At 40.0% G+C, this 22,025-nt stretch overlaps 2 protein-coding genes and 1 non-coding gene across 13 annotated transcripts in view; 1 reads left to right on the top strand and 2 right to left on the bottom strand.

Moving 5' to 3' along the window:
* The window catches only part of HDAC8 (histone deacetylase 8), a 256,182-nt gene extending 248,057 nt beyond the window's left edge, over window positions 1–8,125 (bottom strand). For all 6 annotated transcript variants that reach the window (XM_061137354.1, XM_061137357.1, XM_061137356.1 and 3 more), the window contains exons 1-3: window positions 7,690–8,125; window positions 6,805–6,857; window positions 3,775–3,905 (exon numbers count right to left, since the gene is read on the bottom strand). In XM_061137354.1, coding sequence (XP_060993337.1) covers window positions 3,775–3,905; window positions 6,805–6,857; window positions 7,690–7,914 — 409 coding nt within the window. In that variant the 5' untranslated portion in view covers window positions 7,915–8,125. The remainder of the gene's footprint in view (window positions 1–3,774; window positions 3,906–6,804; window positions 6,858–7,689) is intronic.
* On the top strand, window positions 4,865–4,971 carry LOC133053247 (U6 spliceosomal RNA). Its single transcript, XR_009692180.1, has one exon. It is a non-coding gene; the product is annotated as a U6 spliceosomal RNA (small nuclear RNA).
* An 8,658-nt stretch (window positions 8,126–16,783) lies between the features above and the next one.
* PHKA1 (phosphorylase kinase regulatory subunit alpha 1) overlaps window positions 16,784–22,025 on the bottom strand; it is a 171,405-nt gene continuing 166,163 nt past the window's right edge. For all 6 annotated transcript variants that reach the window (XM_061136102.1, XM_061136103.1, XM_061136104.1 and 3 more), the window contains 3 exons: window positions 21,524–21,577; window positions 18,720–18,920; window positions 16,784–17,403 (listed from right to left, as the gene is read on the bottom strand). In XM_061136102.1, the coding sequence (XP_060992085.1) occupies window positions 17,230–17,403; window positions 18,720–18,920; window positions 21,524–21,577 (429 nt within the window). In that variant the 3' untranslated portion in view covers window positions 16,784–17,229. The remainder of the gene's footprint in view (window positions 17,404–18,719; window positions 18,921–21,523; window positions 21,578–22,025) is intronic.

Genomic DNA, 22,025 nt, shown 5'->3' with positions numbered 1-22,025 from the left:
AACTAAAATGGTCTGGAATGGGTGAATTTAACTCAGATGACCATTATATCTACTACTGTGGGCAGGAATCCCTTAGAAGAAATGGAGTAGCCATCATGGTCAACAAGAGAGTCCGAAATGCAGTACTTGGGTGCAATCCCAAAAATGACAGAATGATCTCTGTTCGTTCCAAAGGCAAACAATTCAATATCATGGTAATCCAAGCCTGTGCCCCAACCAGTAATGCTGAAGAAGCTGAAGTTGAATGGTTCTATGAAGACCTACAAGACCTTTTAGAACTAATACCCAGAAAAGATGTCCTTTTCATTATAGGGGACTGGAATGCAAAAGTAGGAAGTCAAGAAACACCTGGAGTAACAGGCAAATTTGGCCTTGGAGTACAGAATGAAGCAGGGCAAAGGCTAATAGTTTTGCCAAGAGAACGCACTGGTCATAGCAAACACCCTCTTCCAACAACACAAGAGAAGACTACACATGGACATCACCAGATGGTCAACACTGAAATCAGATTGATTATATTATTTGCAGCCAAAGATGGAGAGCTCTATACAGTCAGCAAAAACAAGACCAGGAGCTGACTGTGGCTCAGATCATGAACTCCTTATTGCCAAATTCAGACTTAAATTGAAGAAAGTAGGGAAAACCACTAGACCATTCAGGTATGACCTAAATCAAATCCCTTATGACTATACAGTGGAAGTGAGAAATAGATTTAAGGGACTAGATCTGATAGACAGAGAGCCTGATGAACTATGGACAGAGGTTTGTGACATTGTACAGGAGACAGGGATGAAGACCATCCCCAAGGAAAAGAAATGCAAAAAGGCAAAACAGTTGTCTGAGGAGGTATTATAAATAGCTGTGAAAGGAAGAGGAGCAAAAAGCAAAGGAGAAAAGGAAAGATATTCCCATTTGAATGCACAGTTCCAAAGAATAGCCAGCAGAGATAATAAAGCCTTCCTCAGTGATCAATGCAAAGAAATAGAGGAAAACAACAGAATGGGAAAGACTAGAGATCTCTTAAGAAAGAGATATCAAGGGAACATTTCAGGCAAAGATGGGTTTGATAAAGGACAGAAATGGTATGGACCTAACAGAAGCAGAAGATATTAAGAAGAGGTGGCAAGAATACACAGAAGAACTGTACAAAAAAGATCTTCACGACCCAGATCATCACAATGGTGTGATCATTCACCTAGAGCCAGACATCCTGGAATGTGAAGTCAAGTGGGCCTTAGAAAGCATCACTACGAACAAAGCTAGTGGATGTGATAGAATTCCAGTTGAGTATTTCAAATCCTGAAACATGATGCTGTGAAAGTGCTGCACTCAATAAGCCAGCAAATTTGGAAAACTCAGCAGTGGCCAAAGGACTGGAAAAGGTCAGTTTTCATTCCAATCCCAAAGAAAGGCAATGCCAAAGAATGCTCAAACTACCACATAATTGCGCTCATCTTACATGCTAGTAAAGTAATGCTCAAAATGCTCCAACCCAGGCTTCAGCAATACATGAACCGAGAACTTCCAGATGTTCAAGCTGGTTTTAGAAAAGGCAGAGGAACCAGAGATCAAATTGCCAATATCCCCTGGATCATTGAAAAAGCAACAGAGTTCCAGAAAAACATTTCTGCTTTATTGACTACGCCAAAGCCTTTGACTGTGTGGATCACAATAAACTGTGGAAAATTTTGAAAGATGGGAATACCAGACCACCAGCCCTGCCTCTTGAGGAACCTATATGCAGGTCATGAAGCAACAGTTACAACTGGACATGGGACAACAGACTGGTTCCAAGTAGGAAAAGGAGTACATGAAGGCTGTATATTGTCACCTTGCTTATTTAACTTATATGCAGAGTACATCATGAGAAACGCTGGCTGGAAGAAGCACAAGCTGGAATCAAGATTGCTGGGAGAAATATCAATAACCTCAGATATGCAGATGACACCACCCTTATGGCAGAAAGTGAAGAGGAACTAAAAAGCCTCTTGATGAAAGTGAAAGAGGAGAGTGAAAAAGTTGGCTTAAAGCTTAACATTGAGAAAACTAAGATCATGGTATCTGGTCCCATCACCTCATGGGAAATAGATGGGGAGACAGTGGAAACAGTGTCAGACTTTATTTTTCTGGGCTCCTAAATCACTGCAGATTGTGATTGCAGCCACAAAATTAAAAGACGCTTACTCCTTGGAAGGAAAGTTATGACCAGCCTAGATAGCATATTAAAAAGCAGAGACATTACTTTGCCAACAAAGGTCCGTCTGGTCAAGGCTATGGTTTTTCCAGTGGTCATGTATGGATGTGAGAGTTGGACTGTGAAGAAAGCTGAGCGCTGAAAAATTGATAGTTTTGAACTGTGGATTTGGAGAAGACTCTTGAGACTCCCTTGGACTGCAAGGAGATCCAACCAGTCCATCCTAAATGAGATCAGTCCTGGGTATTCATTGGAAGGTCTGATGCTGAAGCTGAAACTCCAGTACTTTGGCCACCTCATGCGAAGAGTTGACTCATTGGAAAAGACCCTGATGCTGGGAGGGATTGGGGGCAGGAGGAGAAGCGGACGACGGAGGATGAGATGGCTGGATGGCATCACCAACTCGATGGGCATGATCTTGAGTAAACTCCGGGAGTTGGTGATGGACAGGGGGGCCTGGCGTGCTGCCATTCATGGGGTCGCAAAGAGTCGGACATGACTGAGCGACTGAACTGAAGTGAACTGAAGTCTTATGGGACTGAGCACTTCACCTGTGGAATCTGATGCTATCTCCAGGTAGATAGTGTCACAACTGAGTTGAATTGGAGGACACCAAGCTGGTGTCCTGAGCATTGTTTGGTGGTGTGGAGGCAAATTCTTTCCTCCACACATTGGAATTGGGTCCGGCAACCTATTAGAAAGACTAGGTTGAGGTACAACAACAACATATCCTACCAAAAAGCTACTGTGGTAACATCAGCTCCAAATGAGAGATAAATGTCTTCAATGTGTTAGAGCTAGAAAGGCTAAACTCTCAAGATTAACTAGTCACATCTTATAGATGAGGAAACTGAGGACTGAGAGGTGATATGTCATATCAGTGATGACAGAGCCAGGTATGGGACCCTCTGGTGTCTTAAGCTCCCACCTCCACCTTGCACACATACCTGCAGTCCAGTGTTTTTCTACTAAATCATACTGTTTCTCTAGACTATCCTATTGGCCACTTATGGTTCTTTAAAAATGCAGCTGTTTAATGAGAAATAAGGTATCAAACTTATCCAGAATATAAATCTACATTGAAGTTAAAATACAAGGTCACAGGACAGTTAAATCAGTGTACATATAGACTGACCCAGTCTGGGCACTGCTATTGGGGCCTAAGCAACTGAAAGGTTTTTCTCTATTTGATCCGTCATTAATTTTGCTCAATTCATATGGGAGTGTAGTTAAACTAAGAGATTGATATTGTGGTTAACACATTAGTTATTAATTTGAAAGTTTTAAAGACCATCAGGCAAGTTATAAGGGCTTCCCTGGTAGCTCAGTTGGTAAAAAATCTGCCTGCAATGCGGGAGACCCCGGTTTGATTCCTGGGTTGGGAAGATCCCCTGGAGAAAGGAATGGGAACCCACTCCAGTATTCTGGCCTGGAGAATTCCATGGACGTATAGTCCATGGGGTTGCAAAGAGTTGGACACGACTGAACGACTTTCACTTTGCAAGTTATAAAAGATGAAGTAGTTATGATCTATGGATGGAGGTTGTCCATCTCCCATCATTGCCTGGTAATGACTTTACCTAGTCCATATTCTATGGAGTCTGGATGATCATCATCTCCATCTTGGCTGACCTTCTGGAGATGCTGCAGATAGGCATCAGTATGGAAGGTGGCCATCTCCTCCATGGAGGCCACTTTGGGCTTAACTATCCTAATAATAACAGAGAACAAAGAGAGGTGAGTGAGTCAGATCCAGATTATGCCAAAACCTGGAAGCAGGAGCCAAAACTTCCAGCTTCTGGTTCCAGGGGGCTGAAGCAATAAACATGTTCCTCCACTGGACTACAGTCTTCATTTTCTTACATCCACTGCATTAAATAGGGGTGACAGGATAGATATGTCCCTTAAGTTTAAAGGTAGTTAAAAAAAGTAATTATATTAAAATTAAATAATCAGATATCACACAAACTTTGCTTTGTGAGTTACAACTTTCATGTCAAACCAGTAGGAAGAAATATTTTCATTTGAATCAGTTTTCCTAATTGGGCAAATACAATTCTTTCAACTAAAATTTTACTTTAGTAGACAGCTGAATTGTCATGAATTTTGAATTTGGAGTCAGAAAACTGGGTTCCCATCATGATTACCAGCTCCATAACCTCAGATAAGATGGCCATTCTGTTGTTCAGTTTCCTCATCTGTAAAGTGGGGGTATCTTAAGGAACTTATGTGAAGATTAAATGATAACATAATACATGAAAATGCTTTGTGGATAACTCTCATTATTAATAGTAAAGGATAAAAAATAGGCAACCAAAAATGTAGAAATTTCTGTATCTGGTCACTCATATCTGCCTCTGAGAGGAAGGAGAAAATAGGCTGACTAGACTTCACTCAGAAGCTCTCAACCAATTGTTCACAAGAAGTGAAAAATAGGAGTAATGGAGAGAATACAGGGTACTAACCTAACAAAAAGGACTTAGCCACCTCTAACTTCTAGCTGCCTAGTCCCTATATCTTCTTCCTGACTCTCCCACTGCCACTACTGCTCTCTAGGCTTTGCCACTCAAAGGGTGGTCTATGGACCAGCAGCATCAGCATCTGGGAGCTTGTTAGAAAAGCAGAATTTCAGCCTCCCATCAGACTTATTGAATCAGAATTTGTACTTTAGTGCTTGCTTCAGCAGCACATATACTAAAATTTGAAAGACACAGAGAAGATTAGCATTGTCCCTGCACAATGATGACACTCAAATTTCTGAAGCATTCTATATTTTTGGATTGGAAGTTTTGGATTAGCAGATGCAAAGTGTTATACATATTCTTCCCAGGTGGCTCAGTGAGTGGTAAAGAATCTGTCTGCCAATGCAGGAGTTACAGAAAATGAGGGTTTGATCCCTAGGTTGGGAAAAATCCCCTGGAGGAGGAAATGGCAGCCCACTCCAGTGTTCTTGCCTGGAGAATCCTCATGGACAGAGGAGCCTGGTGGGCTACTGTCCATGGGGTCATAAAGAGCCAGACATGACTGAGCAACTAAGCACAGCATATATATATACATACATACATATATATACATACTTATATATATATATATATATCTGAATCACTTTGCTGTACATCAGAAACAATGTTGTAAATCAACTATACTTCAATAAAATAGAATTTAAAAAATAATATGTATTTTAACAAGGTGATTCCTATGCACATTCAAGTTGAAAATGCATGACCTAGGTCACAAGGGAGGCAGTAGTGGGTTTTTTTGTTGCTGAAAGGAAACATGCCCATGAGTCTTTTATGAATTAATATGGTTATGTAGGCTACTACCATTATCAAGCAGTCTCAGCCTTAAAAATTAAATACATATAGCCAAGATCCAAGGAGTCTTGCTTCTTCTTCAAGAATACATATCCACACCCTTAGAGGTGACAAGTCTGTTTAATAAAATAAAATTTTATGGTTTCTTGTACCATGTTTCCCAGCCCTAATTGTTCCCTCTTCTAATATTCTTCCTCTTGTGTGTGGTAGTCACTCAGTCATGTCCGACTCTTTGTGACCCCGTGGACTGTAGTCCACCAGGCTCCCCTGTCCTTGGTATTCTCCAGGCAAGAGTACTGGAGTGGCTTGCCATTTCCTTCTCCAGGGGAACTTCCCAACCCAGGGATTAAACCTGGGTCTTTTTTTTTTTTCTATTGCACTGCAGGCAGATTCTTTACCATCTGAGCCACCAGGGAAGTCCCCACTCTTCCTCTTAACAAATCCTTACTAAAAGCCTCCCTACTTAACAAGAAAGACAGTTTTATTTTTATTTGATTTTTTGCCTGTCTTAAATTAATTTTTAAATGCTAAATAGTTTAATGAAAGGCAAGTAGTTTCTCTATTTACCAAACATATAGGCTAAAAAATGGTTGAAAAACGTTCATAAAGAAGATACTCAATGAATGATTTTGTTAATAATAAGGATAAAATTTACACTACCATTTGAGAGATAAACGAAGCCTATCACACTAGCCAGCATAGACAGATGCTCACCTAATTGGCCAGGGAATGTCAGAAATACCCCTACAAGTGTCAGGGTTATATTTACTCTTATAATGACCAACAGCAAGTTCAGTTTTTTTTTTTTAAAGAAGCACTTAGCTCTGTGCTGAATTCTGGCCTTCATTCCAGGAATTTCCTTTGGTTTTGACTGTCTCTAGGCTCATCATTTAAGTTTGGTGGTGGTAATGGTGTGCCTAAAAGTTTTAAATTGAATCCATACACTCAGATCTGGCTTGGGGAAAAAAAAAGCAAGCAAACCAGACCATCTCCCAGCTGAAGGTATTTTTTATCAGATAGGTTTTAGTACCTATATGTTCTAACCCCCAAACCTCCACAAAATACCTATCCCTAACCTATTTCTTAACTGCTTCAAGCACTTTTTTTGAGTTTTCTTAATTCTTCAAGAGCTTTTATTAGGCTACAGGCCGATTACCAACACTGTGTATCACACACACAAAAAAGAGAAAACTTTTTAAAAAAGTACCATTCTCTCACTAATTAGCCCCACCGGTGAAGCAGGACATTAAGGCTATGAACACCTGGGTTCAGGGTCCTGTTCAAAACACAACTTACCTCATTTGCTTATGCAGTGCATATGCTTCAATCAAGGAATGTACCATACTGGCCTAAAAACATCAGCAAAAAAAGGGGATAAAGACAGAAATGGTCTCTTACATGTTTTAATTCAGAGAAATCCCATCGACTTAATCATCCTGAACAAAGAAACTAACTTTTAACTCCCCTCCCTTCTTTTTATTTAACAGTTTACAAAGCACTTTAGACAATACAGATACATTGTATTTAAATCACTAAGGCGAAAGCTACCAGGTCTTACGGAGGTGATGGAACACTTTTCTCCCTCCGCTTCTTCTCCCCTTTGGGGATCCCTGGCAGTAGAGACACCATCTTCTCCGTGCGATCCCCTCCCCCGCACCTCCATACCACCCCCACCTGTCCGTTGGACGCCCAGCTGCGCTCTCCGGAAACTCTTAAAGGGAACACTTCCTCCATCACCTGGTACAACTGTTCAAATTTCTGTTGAAGATTTCCCCTAGCCCTGTGTCCTCTTCGCTTCCTAATGCCCTCACGTTCACTGGCCCCTCACCCCCAAAACTCAAATCACTAAGGCGAAAGCTATCGGGCCTTATGGAGGTGATGGAACACTTCTCCCTTAGCTTCTTATCCACTTTGGGGATCCCTGACAGTAGAGACCCCATCCCCTCCGTGCGATCCCCTCCCCCGCACCTCCATCCCACCCCCACCTGTCCATTGGACGCCCAGCTGCGTTCTTAGGAAACTCTCTAAAGGAACACTTCCTCCATCACCTGGTACAGCTGTTCAAATTTCTGCTGAAGATTTTCCCCAGCCCTGTGTCCTCTTCGCTTCCGAATGCCCTCTCGTCCACCGGCCCCTTACCCCACCCCCAAAACTTACGGCGATCACCCCAATCTTTCTTACCCGTTTGGGGACTTTGGCCAGGGAGTCGCACATGCTAACATACTCGGGACTGTAAATGTAAACTGGGGGCAGCGACTGCCCACCGTCCGCCGGTTCCTCCGACTCCTCCATCTTCCACTTACAGCCGTTTCGGAGCCACCGTCCGGATCCGGCTTTTTTCGGACTCAGCTTGGGCTCGGGTTCCTGCTCCACCGATCGGCCGCAGCGGTGCTCCTTGGTCAACATTCCCTCCTAGTCTCGAGATCGCCAGTGGCACTGATCTCGCTCCCCATCCAATTGGAGGAATGCATGGGCCTCCTCAGACCAGAACCCCTTCATTTAGTGACTACAGTTCAAAAACGGGAGGTCGGGAGAAATAAAAGTCCAAATAGCTGCCAACTAGGGCCGATATTTTATGGTACAATTTAGCACAGTCAAAATTAACCATCCTTGTTGCCCTACGGGGCCATTTGAGATGAGGTCAAACCAGCTTCCGAGCATGATGGGAGATGTAGTTTCGAGGGATTTGAGTAGCGGAAGAGCGAGGGTTAATTAGTAAAATAGCCGCGAATTTGAGATTTAGCACTTAAAAAAAAAAAAAAAAGAAAAGAAAAAGAAAGAAAACCTCAAACAGTCTCAACGCTTTATGAATTGCCTCAATCTGCGAATACACCGACATTAATATCTAAAGACGGACACAATGTGGCCACTAAGAGCCCAGGACCACCCAACTGCCTCAGACGGACTTTTTTTGTTGCGGGATTAATTAATGGTACCAACGGTTTAAAAAATTTACACAGAAAATTTTGTGCGAACTTGGTTTACTGCTTTTCATTATTATCTGTCCGTGTCCATGTAAAAGTTAACAATCCCAATAATTTACTCTGGCAAAGCTGGTACTACTTTCTCAAGAGGCTGCCTGGTATTCTGTAAATTGCTTGGTAGATTCCAATCAAGCAATAACGTCAAATCACTCTTTGAAAACTGATGTGGAGTAAGATACTCTCGATGATGTTGGAAACTGTAGCTCCTCTTCCTTTCTTCCTTTTGTCTTTGCAGCTATACAAGGGTTAGGGAAATATTTTATGTTTAATGTGAGGGTTCATAAAAACTATTTTATGCTGAAGCAGTTTTAGAATTACCACCAGTATTTCCAGGTTCCTGGAGGTTCCTATTATCCGATGGAAACTAGCCAATGTCCAAGTCCCCAACTCTCATATCAACATGAACTGACTTTACTAACACCTCTCAGACAATCCAATATCCTTACCTTCTTTAAGGATATTAAACATTTATCAAGTATTGTGATATGCACTTGGATATATTATCTCATTTCATCCTTGCAACAGTCCTATAAAAGAGGTTGTAATACACCCATTTTACAAATGTAGTTTAGAGAGAGAAAATAACTTAAAATTTATACACTTCCAAGTAACTATTCAAAGTCACACAGAAAAGCAGGAAATCTGGATTTTTTTTCTCCTGCTATGTATTCTTTAGCTAGATAGAATGTAAGCTCTTATGCTTCTTTTGTATCTTCCCATAGAAACTACTTCAAAGTTCTGCAATCATTCTATCATTCATCAAACGTTATCTGACATCAACTAAGTGTACAGTATAGCTGAGGATTCAACCCTCAAGATGAATTATAATCTGATCTCTTGTCTCAGGGATTTGCATTTTTGTAGAGATGAGAGAGATACACAAGAAACCATAAGCAGTGCAGAGTCAGATAATGAATGTAGGATGCTTAGGTTATTTAATTAATAAGCATTAAATACTCAAAAACTGGTGCTTAGTAAATGGCAAACTAGGGTTCTTACTCAATGGCATCTGAGAGGGTCCTAGCGAATAGATGGGATTTTACTTGGTGAAGAAGAGAGCCAGGGGAGGGGCAGGCTGACTAGAATCAACAGCATATGCAAAAACAAAAAGGAAAACATTTCTAGGTTAGTTTAGCTGAAGGGGCTGGCTCATGAAGTGTTTTGAATACCAGGCTAAAGAAAATAAACTTCACCCTGTGGGAAATAGGGAGACATTTAAACAGAAAACTTAAAATGAAAGATTGCTATAGCAGTAGTATGTAGGGAATATTAGATATTGATTAGATATCCTACAGGCAGTGGGAGTGCTGCAATGGTTCAGATAACAAGTAACAATGATTTATGTTTTGTTTTGCTTTTTGTTTGTTTGGCTGTACCATGTGACATGTGGGCTTTCTTTCCTGACCAGGGCTGAAACCTGTGCCCCCTGCAGTGGAAGGGTGGAGTCCTAACCACTGGACTGCCAGGGAATTCCTAAGTAATGATAATTTAAACTTGGGAAGGGTTAATGGAAACAGAGAGAAAGAAATAGTGCATAGGGTAGGTTCAACAGGACTTCCTTACTACTATTATTTGGATATTGGTGTGAGAAGGCGATGGAGGAGAGTCACTGAAAATTCTTAAAAGTCTGTATGAAGAGAATGTCAGTAGTATCAATATAAGGAACAGGGAAATTAGGAGGAAGAACTCAGATGGGAGGGCAGGTGCTTAACCCATTTTATTTTCCCTCATACATAAGAGATAGCTAAAGTCATAATAGTGGCTGAGATAGCCAAGGGAACATGGCTTTCTCCAGTATCTAATTGTCATATCATCTATAGATGTCTAAATGTCATATCTAAGTTAACATTTTCAAACCACACTCCCGATTTTCCTATCCAAGTCTCTGCCACCCCTTCCTCATCTTTCATAGCTCAGTAAAGATACCAACATCTATCCAGTTGCCTAAGCCAGAAACCTGGGAGTTATTTGTATTCCCTCCTTTTCTCTCACTCCTAAATCCAGTCTATCAATATCCATTGGCTTTACCTTCAAGACACATCCTAAATATATCCACTTCTCTCCTCTGCACTGCTACCATCCCAGTCCTGGCATTGTCATCTCTCACTTGGACTTCCTGCAATATCTAACTGGTTTTGACTTCCACTCTTGTTGACTTCCAATCTATTCTTTGTCTGGATGAGCTTCATAAAACATGCAAATCAGATTATGTTACTTTTTGTAACCTGCCCCACACCATGATGAAAATCTTTGAGCTAAGAAGAAGAGAATAATTTGGGAAATGCCTGTTTTGGGGAGTTAGGAGAGAAAGATGACAAAAAGGAGACAAAAAAGGATCAGTTGAGTGAGAACTAGTACAGTTTTACAGAAATCAAGGGATGAGAGAGTTACAAGGAGACATAGTAACAATGTCATGTATCACAAAAGGGTTAAAAAAAAAACAACAACCCTTTTTGCCATTAGGGGTTCACTGGTGCTCTATGAAAAATACACAAGGTAGGGAAGGAAGCCAGATAGCAAGGGGTTAATGAGTGAAGCCAATGCGGTCAAGTGTAGCTTCCTTTTAGAAGAATTTTGATTGTGAAAGGAAGGAATTAGTATTTCAACCCAGGGAGATATCAGAGCCTAGTATATTTTTTTAGGGTAAGAGAGAAATGCACATGTCTACACAGAGAAAGGAGTCTATGGGACTGTAGGAGTTGACTAAAAGGTGAGGTCATGACAGGTTGGCAGTACAAGAAGGAAATAGAACTTGTCTAGTGCTTTTATGGGTAGGAAGTGGAAAGATGATGGCAGAATACAGACTGGCTAAGTGAGAATCTAAAATCTGGACTCTATTTGAGGTGAAAATGGATTGTTCCATGTGTTCTTAAAGTTCTAGTAATAGGTAGCTGAACACTTCAACAAGGGGGAGCATTGCTTCTAAACTGGAAACAGTATCCTTGTTTGGCATACAATGTTGCAAAATGGAAAAGGATAAATTGTTGCTTGGGGATCTGAAACTGGTAGCATATTCCTGCTCCAAATCCCACAGGGAGGTTGCACCCTTATTCATGATTAGGATAGAGCACAAATCATGCCACAGGTACCAACCTCAACTTTCCACATGCCTAATACTTCTATGATCCTTAACTCAAGAAGAAAACCTTTCCTAAAGCACCAGATTTGCAGTCGGAGGATTTGAAGTCAGAGGAAATAGATTGAATCTTGGCTCCACAGTTAACTTAGTGTGGTGACCCTGGATAAGTTCCTTGACTCCCTTTCCTTAGGCACTTTTGCTAAAGGTAGTTTTTGAACTAGCAAGGTCATGATAGTCTGTGCTGCTTCTTTTGATGATCTTCTCTGCCTTTACTTGCTGGCAGAAGCAGGGAGAAGGGAAAGCAAAGACATTAAGAAGTCACTACCCCTCTGGCCAACCTCTTTGTGCATTTTATGATATGCCCACTGATGCCTCAATTGTACTGAACCAAATGACCCTAGTTTTCACACCATTTCCTCATGCCTTTTCCTTGGAAAGTGTCATTGTTGAGAATGCGAATTCTAGAGTCAGACTGGCTTAGATCCCAGTTCTACCACTTCCTGGCTGCTTGATCTTCAACAACTTGCTTATAATGCTCAGTGCCTCAGTTCCATCATATGTAAGATGGGTATGACAACAATTTCTATCTTACGTGGTAATTATGAAGACAGAATAAGATGGTTCATGCCAGTAGAGATGCAGACATAGAGAACAGACTCGTGGACACAGTGGGTGAAGGAGAGTGTAGGGCGAACTGAGAGAATAGCATTGAAACATATACATTACCATAGGTAAAATAGATACCTAGTGGGAAGTTACTGTAGAACACAGGGAGCTCAACCTGGTACTCTGTGACAACCTAGAGGGGTGGGATAGTGGGGTGGGAAGGAGGTTCAAGTGGGAGGGGATATATGTATAATTATGGCTGATTCACATGGTTGTCCAGCAGAAACCAATACAAAATTAGTAAAGCAATTGCTCTTCAATTAAAAAAAAGACAGTCCATGCCAAGTGCCTGTATAACAATGTCTGGCATTTGGTAAGCACTCAAATATTGATTATTATTTGCTTGAAGAGCTATTATGCCAAATATTTCTTAATTTGGGAGAAGTCTCCACCCCACTGTTATCTTTACCCATATATCACTACTGCATGAGTACTATTACTAGTTTGAGAACAGGTCTTTGGCTTTTAGGCCTAGCCTTAAGAGAAATCAGACTTCTGCTAAATATAGGGTGACCATACCGTCCAAACTGGGACACTTTTAATGTCAGAGAGTGCTATTAATAATTACACCAGGACAACAGGCATAAATGGGGACTGTCCTGCACAAACCAAGACCTAAGGCCACTCAAGTTTAATAGGAAATGAATACTAAATATGAAAAAACACTGTGTTTATCTCCATTGCATTAGTACAGGTACTAGGTATTTGGTAAGTAAAAAAAAAGGATTTTTTAAGAGTAATAACAACTTTTGACCCATCAGCTGCATAAAATTCTCAGAATGTAGTATAACCCAACTAACCAGGATGGGACTGCAGAGATAGTTCATCCTTGCTGGATAAACCCTCTCTTGTTACACAAAAGGCTAATGAGTAGCAGAAACAAGATTCTGCCGAATATTTATAACATTTAGGAGAGCGAACAGTTTTTAAGTATCTTCTAGTAGTGCAGGGAAACCACCTGCACACAAATGTAATGTTGAGCAAAAATTAGTCTTATTCATCAGAACAGGTTTCCTGACAATATCAATAAGCTAGTTTAAATTTAGTGAGCGTAGTTTAAGTAGCTGTGCATGTGAATAATAAAACTGCATTTCTTTACATATATTACATATTATATAATTTATAATATGATTTATGTATTAATATTATCCTACTTTGACCCAATTAATGAGCTTTGACTGTACTGCATACCTACAGTGTGTAAAATAGAGCCATGAAATAAACTCCAATCACAGAAACACATGAGACTTTGCACATTGGCACCAGACATAATTTAATTGTAAATTCTAATTTTTTATTCTATTTTCAAAATGTAAGTGCTTTAAAAAAGTCTAATGTGTTTTTTAGTGTTGCATACTTAAAAATGAACAAAATATGAATCAAGTTTTCTAAACAGTTGCTTTAAAAGTGAAGTAGCTCTGTATGGGATGCATAGTGATAGATAACCTCATAAACCCAGAGAAATGTAGCCATCATGTCAGTTCAGGTAAATTTGTGTGGGAGCTAGTGGTGATGCTCAAATGTGCCACTTCAGATGTACTCCCCATGGCTGGGGTACATTTGCATCCAGTGAAAAGACAAATAGTTTCAGTTCAGTTCAGTTCAGTTGCTCAGTCGTGTCCGACTCTTTGTGACTCTATGGACCGCAGCACGTCAGGCCTCCCTGTCCATCACTAGCTTCCGAAGTTTACTCAAACTCATGTCCATTGAGTTGGTGATGCCATCCAACCATCTCATCCCTTCTCCTCCCGCTTTTGATCTTTCCCAGCATCAGGGGCTTTTCAAATGAGTCAGTTCCTTGCTTCAGGTGGCCAAAATATTGGAGTTTCAGCTTCAACATCAGTCCTTCCAATGAATATTCAGGACTGATTTCCCTTAGGATGGACTGGTTGGATCTCCTTGCAGTCCAAGGGACTCTCAAGAGTCTTCTCCAACACCACAGTTCAAAAGCATCAATTCTTCGGTGCTCAACTTTCTTTATAGTCCAACTCTCACATCCATACATGACTACTGGAAAAACCATAGCCTTGACTAGATGGACCTTTGTTGGCAAAGTAATGTCTCTGCTTTTTAATATGCTGTCTAGGTTGGTCATAACTTTCCTTCTAAGGAGTAAACATCTTTTAATTTCATGGTTGCAGTCACCATCTGCAGAGATTTTGGAGCCCAAAATAATAAAGTCTGTCACTGTTTCCACTGTTTCCCCATCTATTTACCATGCAGTGATGGGACCTGATGCAATGATCTAAGTTTTCTGAATGTTGAGCTTGAAGCCAACTTTTTCACTCTCCTCTTTCACTTTCATCAAGATGCTCTTTAGTTCTTTTTCACTTTCTGCCATAAGGGTGGTGTCATCTGCATATCTGAGATTATTGGTATTTCTCCCAGCAATCTTGATTCCAGCTTGTGCTTCATTCAGCCCAGCATTTCTCATGATGTACTCTGCATAGAAGTTAAATAAGCAGGGTGACAATATACAGCCTTGACATACTCCTTTCCCTATTTGGAACCAGTCTGTAGCTTCCTGACCTGTGTACAAACTTCTTAAGAGGCAGGTGAGGTGGTCTGGTATTCCCATCTCTTTAAGAATTTTCCACAGTTTGTGGTGATCCACACACTCAAAGGCTTTGGCATAGTCAATAAAGCAGAAATAGATGTTTTTCTGGAACTCTCTTGCTTTTTCGATGATCCAACAGATGTTGGCAATTTGATCTCTGGTTCCTCTGCCTTTTCTATAACCAGGTTGAACATCTGGAAGTTCACAGTTCACATAGTATTGAAGCCTGGCTTGGAGAATTTTGAGCATTACTTTACTAGCGTGTAAGATGAGTGCAACTGTGAGGTAGTTTGAGCATTCTTTGGCATTGCCAAAAGTATAGTTTCAGAAAAGGGTGTAAATTTTCTTTATATGTGACCAGAAAATCATGTAATCAGAAAGATACTTACCATGTGTTTCCATTTCCTGTAAGAGAAATACTGAAAAGGTTGGCCATCCTTTGTTTCCACTATCTGTTTTACTATCACCCTACTATGTTCATTTATTCACGTGTACTTATAATATTGTCACTGGTAATGTTACAATTATTTAGAGAGCCCGCCATCCCCATTCTTGGAGAAAAACCTGAAAAAATCTGACAGAAAATAGGGGATTGAAGTAGGAAGTTATCTGAATGCAAATAGGGAAATCAGTACTTTACGGGAGAAGGAAAATGCTATGGACTGTATGTCTGCATCCCTTCAAAATTCCTATCTTGAAGTCTCAGTCCCTCCATGTGATGGTATTTGGAGATGGGAGCCTTTGGGAGGTAATCAGGTAGAGTCTGCATGGCAGGCTTGGTGCCCTTATAAAAAGAGGAAGAGCCCAGAGCTTACTCTCTCTGTGCCATGTGAGGATACAGCAAGAAGGCAGCTAGCTGCAAACCAGAAAGAGGGCCCTCCCCAGACACTGAATCTGCTGGTACTTTGGTCTTGAACCTCTCAGCCCTCAAAACTATCAGAAGTAAATGTTTGTTCTTTAAGCCACCCTGTCTATGGTATTTTGTTATAGTAGCCTTGAACTAAAACAGAAAGTTAGGAGAAACATTCTTCAATGGCTACCTAAATGTGAGACTAAGGAAGAGGACTCAAGGAGTCCTCCATTATCTTTTGTGTGTCAGCCTGAGACCACAGTCACATACCTCTCCCACACACAGCACTCATATTTACATACTTACACAGTTCGTCAAACATGGGTAAAGATATTAATAGATATACAGACATATCAAAACTACTTACATTCAGAAAAAGTTCCCATGTATGCTTCAGCATACATACAAATGTAGGTGTTTTCAAGAGACAGATATATGCCCACAGATATCAAGATATACACAGATATGAACAATAGAACCAGGAAGTAAAAATGCAAGTGAATGAGTTTAAAAGTATATAGGAGGTCAGGGAGTTGGAGGGGGTAGATGCTGTAGAAAGTGAGTATGTGAATGAGACAAAGGCCAGGTGAGCACAGAGAAAGAGTACTCAGTGAAGCAGCTATAGATTGGATTGCTGGATCCCTGTTCACCAAAGATAGAGGCTTCAATTATTATCTGTGTCGTGTGCTGGCCCACTCTTCAAAGGCATGGATTAGTGTACAAGGCTTTCTTCAAGACACTAATCCATCTGATTCCTTCTCCATTCCCTAGGTGTAAGACTCTCCCCAGACATCTTCTCTTCTTCCACTCTCCTTTCTGAAATTGGGCCCCTGGATCCATTTCTCTGGGTTATTCTGCATTTTCTGCTACACATACATCTTTGAGTACCAGCAATCTTTATTAAATGTGATTTTAAGTGTTAATACTGAAATTCTTAAATATACACACTGAACTTGCAATTTCTTGATATTTTACCAAAAGGAGAATAAGAATTATGTATATAGATACAGAGAAGGCAAAAGCAGAGACTAAGTGTGCACAGAAAGGAATTCATCATTCAGCACGAGGCAGCATGTGAGTTAAGAAGAAAATTATCATCTGGTACTCTTTCCCCCCAAAAAGGCACTTAGAATAGACAATTTCCAACTTATAGGAGAATAAAATCCAACAATTGAGGGTTTATTCATTTGAAATAATGTCCCAATGCACCCACCACTCATTTACACAATGAAACCACACATAAGAAAAATCAAACTTCAGAAATAAGTTATTATTAACATCTGCTCCCCAAACAGGAGTTAGAAAACTAAGTTTGTAACAGATCTAGAGAATAAAAACACACACTTTTATAAACCATGAAAGAATGAAGGCTCGCAGTGAAGAGCCTGGGTGAGCAGATGCCTCCAAGCAAGGGTTCACATCTTCTAAAGCAGTTATTTTATCAGAAAAGTTTGCTCTTCTTTGGGGGGAGGGGTTGGCAAGGGACAGGGTTGGAGTGATCAGGCCATCATATTTCAGTTCCATGCATAATCAACGAGGCAGGAACCAACTGTCAAAAGGCTCCCAGCAGCCAGGCCTAGAGGCCTCACTGCATGGCACAGATGCTGTGGGGCAGGAACTCCTGCACATAGGTGGCCGCTGCCTTGGAAAGGTAGGTCATGGTGCCAAACCTGCCGCTGGGCGCACTGTCATACAGAAGAGTACAGATGCCAGACGCAGGATCCTTTGCCAACATGATATCATCTGCACCGAGGGTTTTCTGTTTGGTTTTTAAGGATGGGAAAACACAGGGGAAAGGAAAAATTACTAATCCTACTAATTAAAGTCCTGATTAGAATAACTCAGAGCCTCCTCCCCATCACCAACTAGTTGGATCTTAGGCTGTTTAGACAGCAAGGGATCAGGGTTATACTCAAAATAGTGGCTATGGGTTTCTATACATTCATTTTTCACTAGATCCCCAAATCATATGAATTATTTTAAAAGTACTAATTGTTTAGAATTTTTGAAAGTTCAATATAATAGGTAATTAGAGTTTTGTTCATTAAGAGTCAAAAGTTAAAACTTACAAATCACCCTAGAGGAACTTTGGTCTGCATCCTTCTAGTACTACTGATTCAGCATGTATTATTATTATTCTTGTTTGGCCATGCCGTATGGGATCTTAGTTCCCCAAGCAGGGATTGAACTAGTGCCCCCTGCATTGGGAGCATGGAGTCTTAACCACTGGACCATCAGGGAAGCCACTCAGCATGTATTATTTTATCTTGTATTTGACCATTATTTCTTTTCTTTCTAAGTTGATTTAATTCAAATGGATCACAAGCTTTCCAAGCTAGAGTCAATGCCTGAAAAGGATCACATTTTCTGATATAATAAATAGCAGTCAGAGTATTTAAAATTAGGACTGTCTTGTGAAATCTTTGAAACATCCTAGAGAAGCTTTTAATTTCCTTTGCATCCACATTCCCAGGGCCTAAAAGAATGAAACACTGATTACATGTTTTGGAAACTGTTCTATTGACAAGAGCACATGCCCCTCACTTTATGTGTTCCTACTTTTAATCTAGGAAACATCTGGAAAGCTTTTAGTAGTTTGCATTTTTAAATGTGGTTAATTTTCTGAAGTAAGATTTAATAAGAAAAGTAAGAAAATGCAGAATTAAACATTGTACTTTAATATTTTCTTATAGGTAAGAAAGAAAAGCAAAAACAAAACAAACCTAAATCAAATCTTCTCTTTTCCTTAATAGTCTAGAAAGGATACACTACCCAATGGCTTCTTCTTAAGTCTTTATCACTACAAAAAGTTGTGTGATAAAAGTAGTATGAAATATGACAAGAAGCATAAAAGCCTTCTGAGTTCCAGGCAACTTTACCATCTAACACAACCACAAAACATGGTAAAAGACAGAGGTCATCTCACAGCCTAGTTCTCAAACAGATAGAGGTCAGAGCCACTACAAAGGAGGCCTAGAAAAGAGCTATGAGGAAGATGGCACAAGAAAGTGACCTTGGCTTCTTGAAGAGTTAATATCAGATATTTCCCTTTGAGAAAACAACAGGTTTGCCTACCTGTTCTTGAAGAAACAAGTCATTGGCAATATGCACTATTTTCTCCACAGCAATGATGCTTCCAATACTATGAATCTCAATGTCTGCCATCATGGTGAGGACAAGGATGGCTTCAACCAGAAGCTGACGGTACTCTGGCTGAGGTACACGATTCAGGACAGACTCCACATGAACAGAGAATTTGATCTCGCCTGGAGTCATCTGTGATAGAAGGGGGAAAAAAATAACTTCTTAAGAGCCCATTGTGCTGGGAGGCATCAATTACCTATTCTGAAAGGCAGAAGAAATACTGTAGCCAAGAGCACTGTTTCAGTCTCCTTTAAAGTAATTGAGTGAGCTCCAGTTTCATCCATCTCATTAGAACTGATTCAAATGAATTCTTTTTAATGGCTGAATAATATTCCATGGTGTATATGTACCACAGCTTCCTTATCCATTCATCTGCTAATGGGTATCTAGGTTGCTTCCATGTCCTGGCTATTATAAACAGTGCTGTGATGAACATTGGGGTGCATGTGTCTCTTTCAGATCTGGTTTCCTCAGTGTGTATGCCCAGAAGTGGGATTGCTGGGTCATATGGCAGTTCTATTTCCAGTTTTTTAAGAAATCTCCACACTGTTCTCCATAGTGGCTGTACTAGTTTGCATTCCCACCAACAGTGTAAGAGGGTTCCCTTTTCTCCACACCCTCTCCAGCATTTATTGCTTGTAGACTTTTGGATAGCAGCCATCCTGACTAGCGTGTAGTGGTACCTCACTGAGGTTTTGATTTGCATTTCTCTGATGATGAGTGATGTTGAGCATCTTTTCATGTGTTTGTTAGCCATCTGTATGTCTTCTTTGGAGAAATGTCTGTTTAGTTCTGGAGCCCATTATACAGAGTGAAGTAAGCCAGAAAGATAAAGAACAATACAGCATACTAACGCATATATATGGAATTTAGAAAGATGGTAATGATAACCCTATATGCAAAACAGAAAAAGAGACACAGATGTACAGAACAGAATTTTGGACTCTGTGGGAGAAGGCGAGGGTGGGATGTTTTGAGAGAACAGCATCGAAACATGTATATTATCTAGGGTGAAACAGATCACCAGCCCAGGCTGGATGCATGAGACAAGTGCTCAGGCCTGGTACACTGGGAAGACCCAGAGGAATCGGGTGGAGAGGGAGGTGGGAGAGGGGATCGGGATGGGGAATACATGTAAATCCGTGGCTGATTCATGTCAATGTATGGCAAAAACCACTACAATATTGTAAAGTAATTAGCCTCCAACTAATAAAAATAAATGAAAAAAAAATAAAGTAATTGAGTGAATAAATAGGTTCAATCTTTCTGGCAGGCAATCTGGCAAGTATAACAAGCATCATAAAAGTGTCAATGCCTTTTAACCCATAATTTTCCTTCTGGAAGTTCATCCTAAGGAAATAATTCAAGAGAGGATAAAAGCCCAATATGCAAGAGTGTTTTACAGCAGACTTCGGCACAAGTATAAAATTAGAAGTAATCTAAATATGGGAATGGTTGTGTAAATAATGGCATATTATGATATGCCATTATGAGTTTCTGTAGAATCATTAAAAGAATAAATAAGATGACTGTGGATAAAGGAAAAATCTAAGTAGAATCTAAAACTGTATATACATGACAGTTTGAGAATTAGGTAAAATATTTATATACTATTAGAGTAAAAAAGGCATGAAGAAATATAAAGTTATTTTAGGGTGAAATTGATTAACAAATAATTTTTGGTGAAACCGTATTAAGCATACACTTTAGGATGGCAATGTAGATCTGGAGTCTAAAGGACTCAAGCTCTGCCTTTGCCAGTTCATAATTTTATGACCTTGGAGAATTTACTTTTCTAAACTTATATGCTTGTCTGTGAACTAGGAACTACAATCCCTTTCTTAGCTATCTCACATAGTTGTGCTGAAGATCAAATTAAAGACTGTATAAAGGAATTTTGAAGATTCATAAAAGGTACATTCAGGTATGTATTATTATTAATTTGTTAACATTTTAATCTTGCTTAAAGGCAGAGAGAAGATCAAGAAAGGACACAGTGTTCTTTACTAGAGAAAAAGCCTCTAGGCAGGAGTGGAGCCCTGAAGCACAGCATTAGCTTTCTGTACCCAGCCCTTCAGTCATGATCTACAACAATTCCAGAGTGGGGAATTGGTCATACTAATTCGAGCTCCTTTGTTGATTTTATTTAAAAGCTATTTCTTCATAATTTTAGTCTGATTGGGCAAAAAGCAAAATATGAAAGCACCTTCTAATCTATGTCTGTGGTTTATGGCAATGTTTTCCAACCAGGATTATAATTAGCATTATTCTTAGGATTTTTTAAAGTACAGGTGCTCATGTTCCATCCCTGGAGAGCTGGAGATAGGAGTTTGGGTTACTGTGATATATAGTTAGAGCTAAGGACCACTGGTTTATAGTCTACAAGCATCCTATTAGAGAAAGGTAGGGATGAGCAGGATGGGGGCATGAGAAGTCATTCATTCATTCTTAGATTCATTCTCATCTGCCATTTCCAACTCTGGCAATATTCACATAAATCAGTCTAACTTAATCAACCATTAAAAGAAGCTGTCTTTATATAATTAATGTAATACATAATTATTCTCTAATATTCCCATTCTATTTTTTTTAAAAAATATTCTCTCCTTTCTTCCAATGCATTTCATGTTCAGCTGATTTATGAAAGCACAGATTTGTTATTTTGAAAAGTGATCACTGAAATATTTTAGCCAGACAAGCTATCAATTACACAAATGTGAAAGACAGAATCTTACCTCTCTAGTGGTGGAAGAAGGAAGAACAAAACCTTCCACAGAAAGTCCATGACACTGCAAAACAGCAAAAACCTGTCACCAAGGATATGCTGACAACTGGAAGACTGTAAGGAGACACTTAGATGCTGAGTAATCACAGGCCAGTGAAAGGCCCTGCAGCCCATGTGTCTTTGCCAAGGGGTTGCGATTAATGTGTGGCAAGAAGCAGGAATGGACTTAAGGGTATTCAAGGTTCATTCTCTACTTAAGGGAGTAAAAGGCTCAGGAGGATCTACCTATTGGATAGCCTAGTCCTAAAGATTCAGAGACTATCTAGGAGGATACCATGGTAGGTTCCAGAGCCATCACAACTAGACGTCAGAAAGATTTTTTAGGCTAAAGAGAAAATCTAAATATATGCATGTACTGGATATGCATAATTACTACATTTTCTAGTTAAACATCCCCCATCAGCATTCCTGATCCCCTCACCCTGCTCTACTTTCTCTATACTGTCATCATT

The sequence above is a fragment of the Dama dama genome, chromosome X, assembly GCF_033118175.1.
Source record: "Dama dama isolate Ldn47 chromosome X, ASM3311817v1, whole genome shotgun sequence".
NCBI classification, from domain to species: Eukaryota; Metazoa; Chordata; class Mammalia; order Artiodactyla; family Cervidae; genus Dama; species Dama dama.
This window is presented reverse-complemented; position numbering and strand designations above follow the sequence as displayed.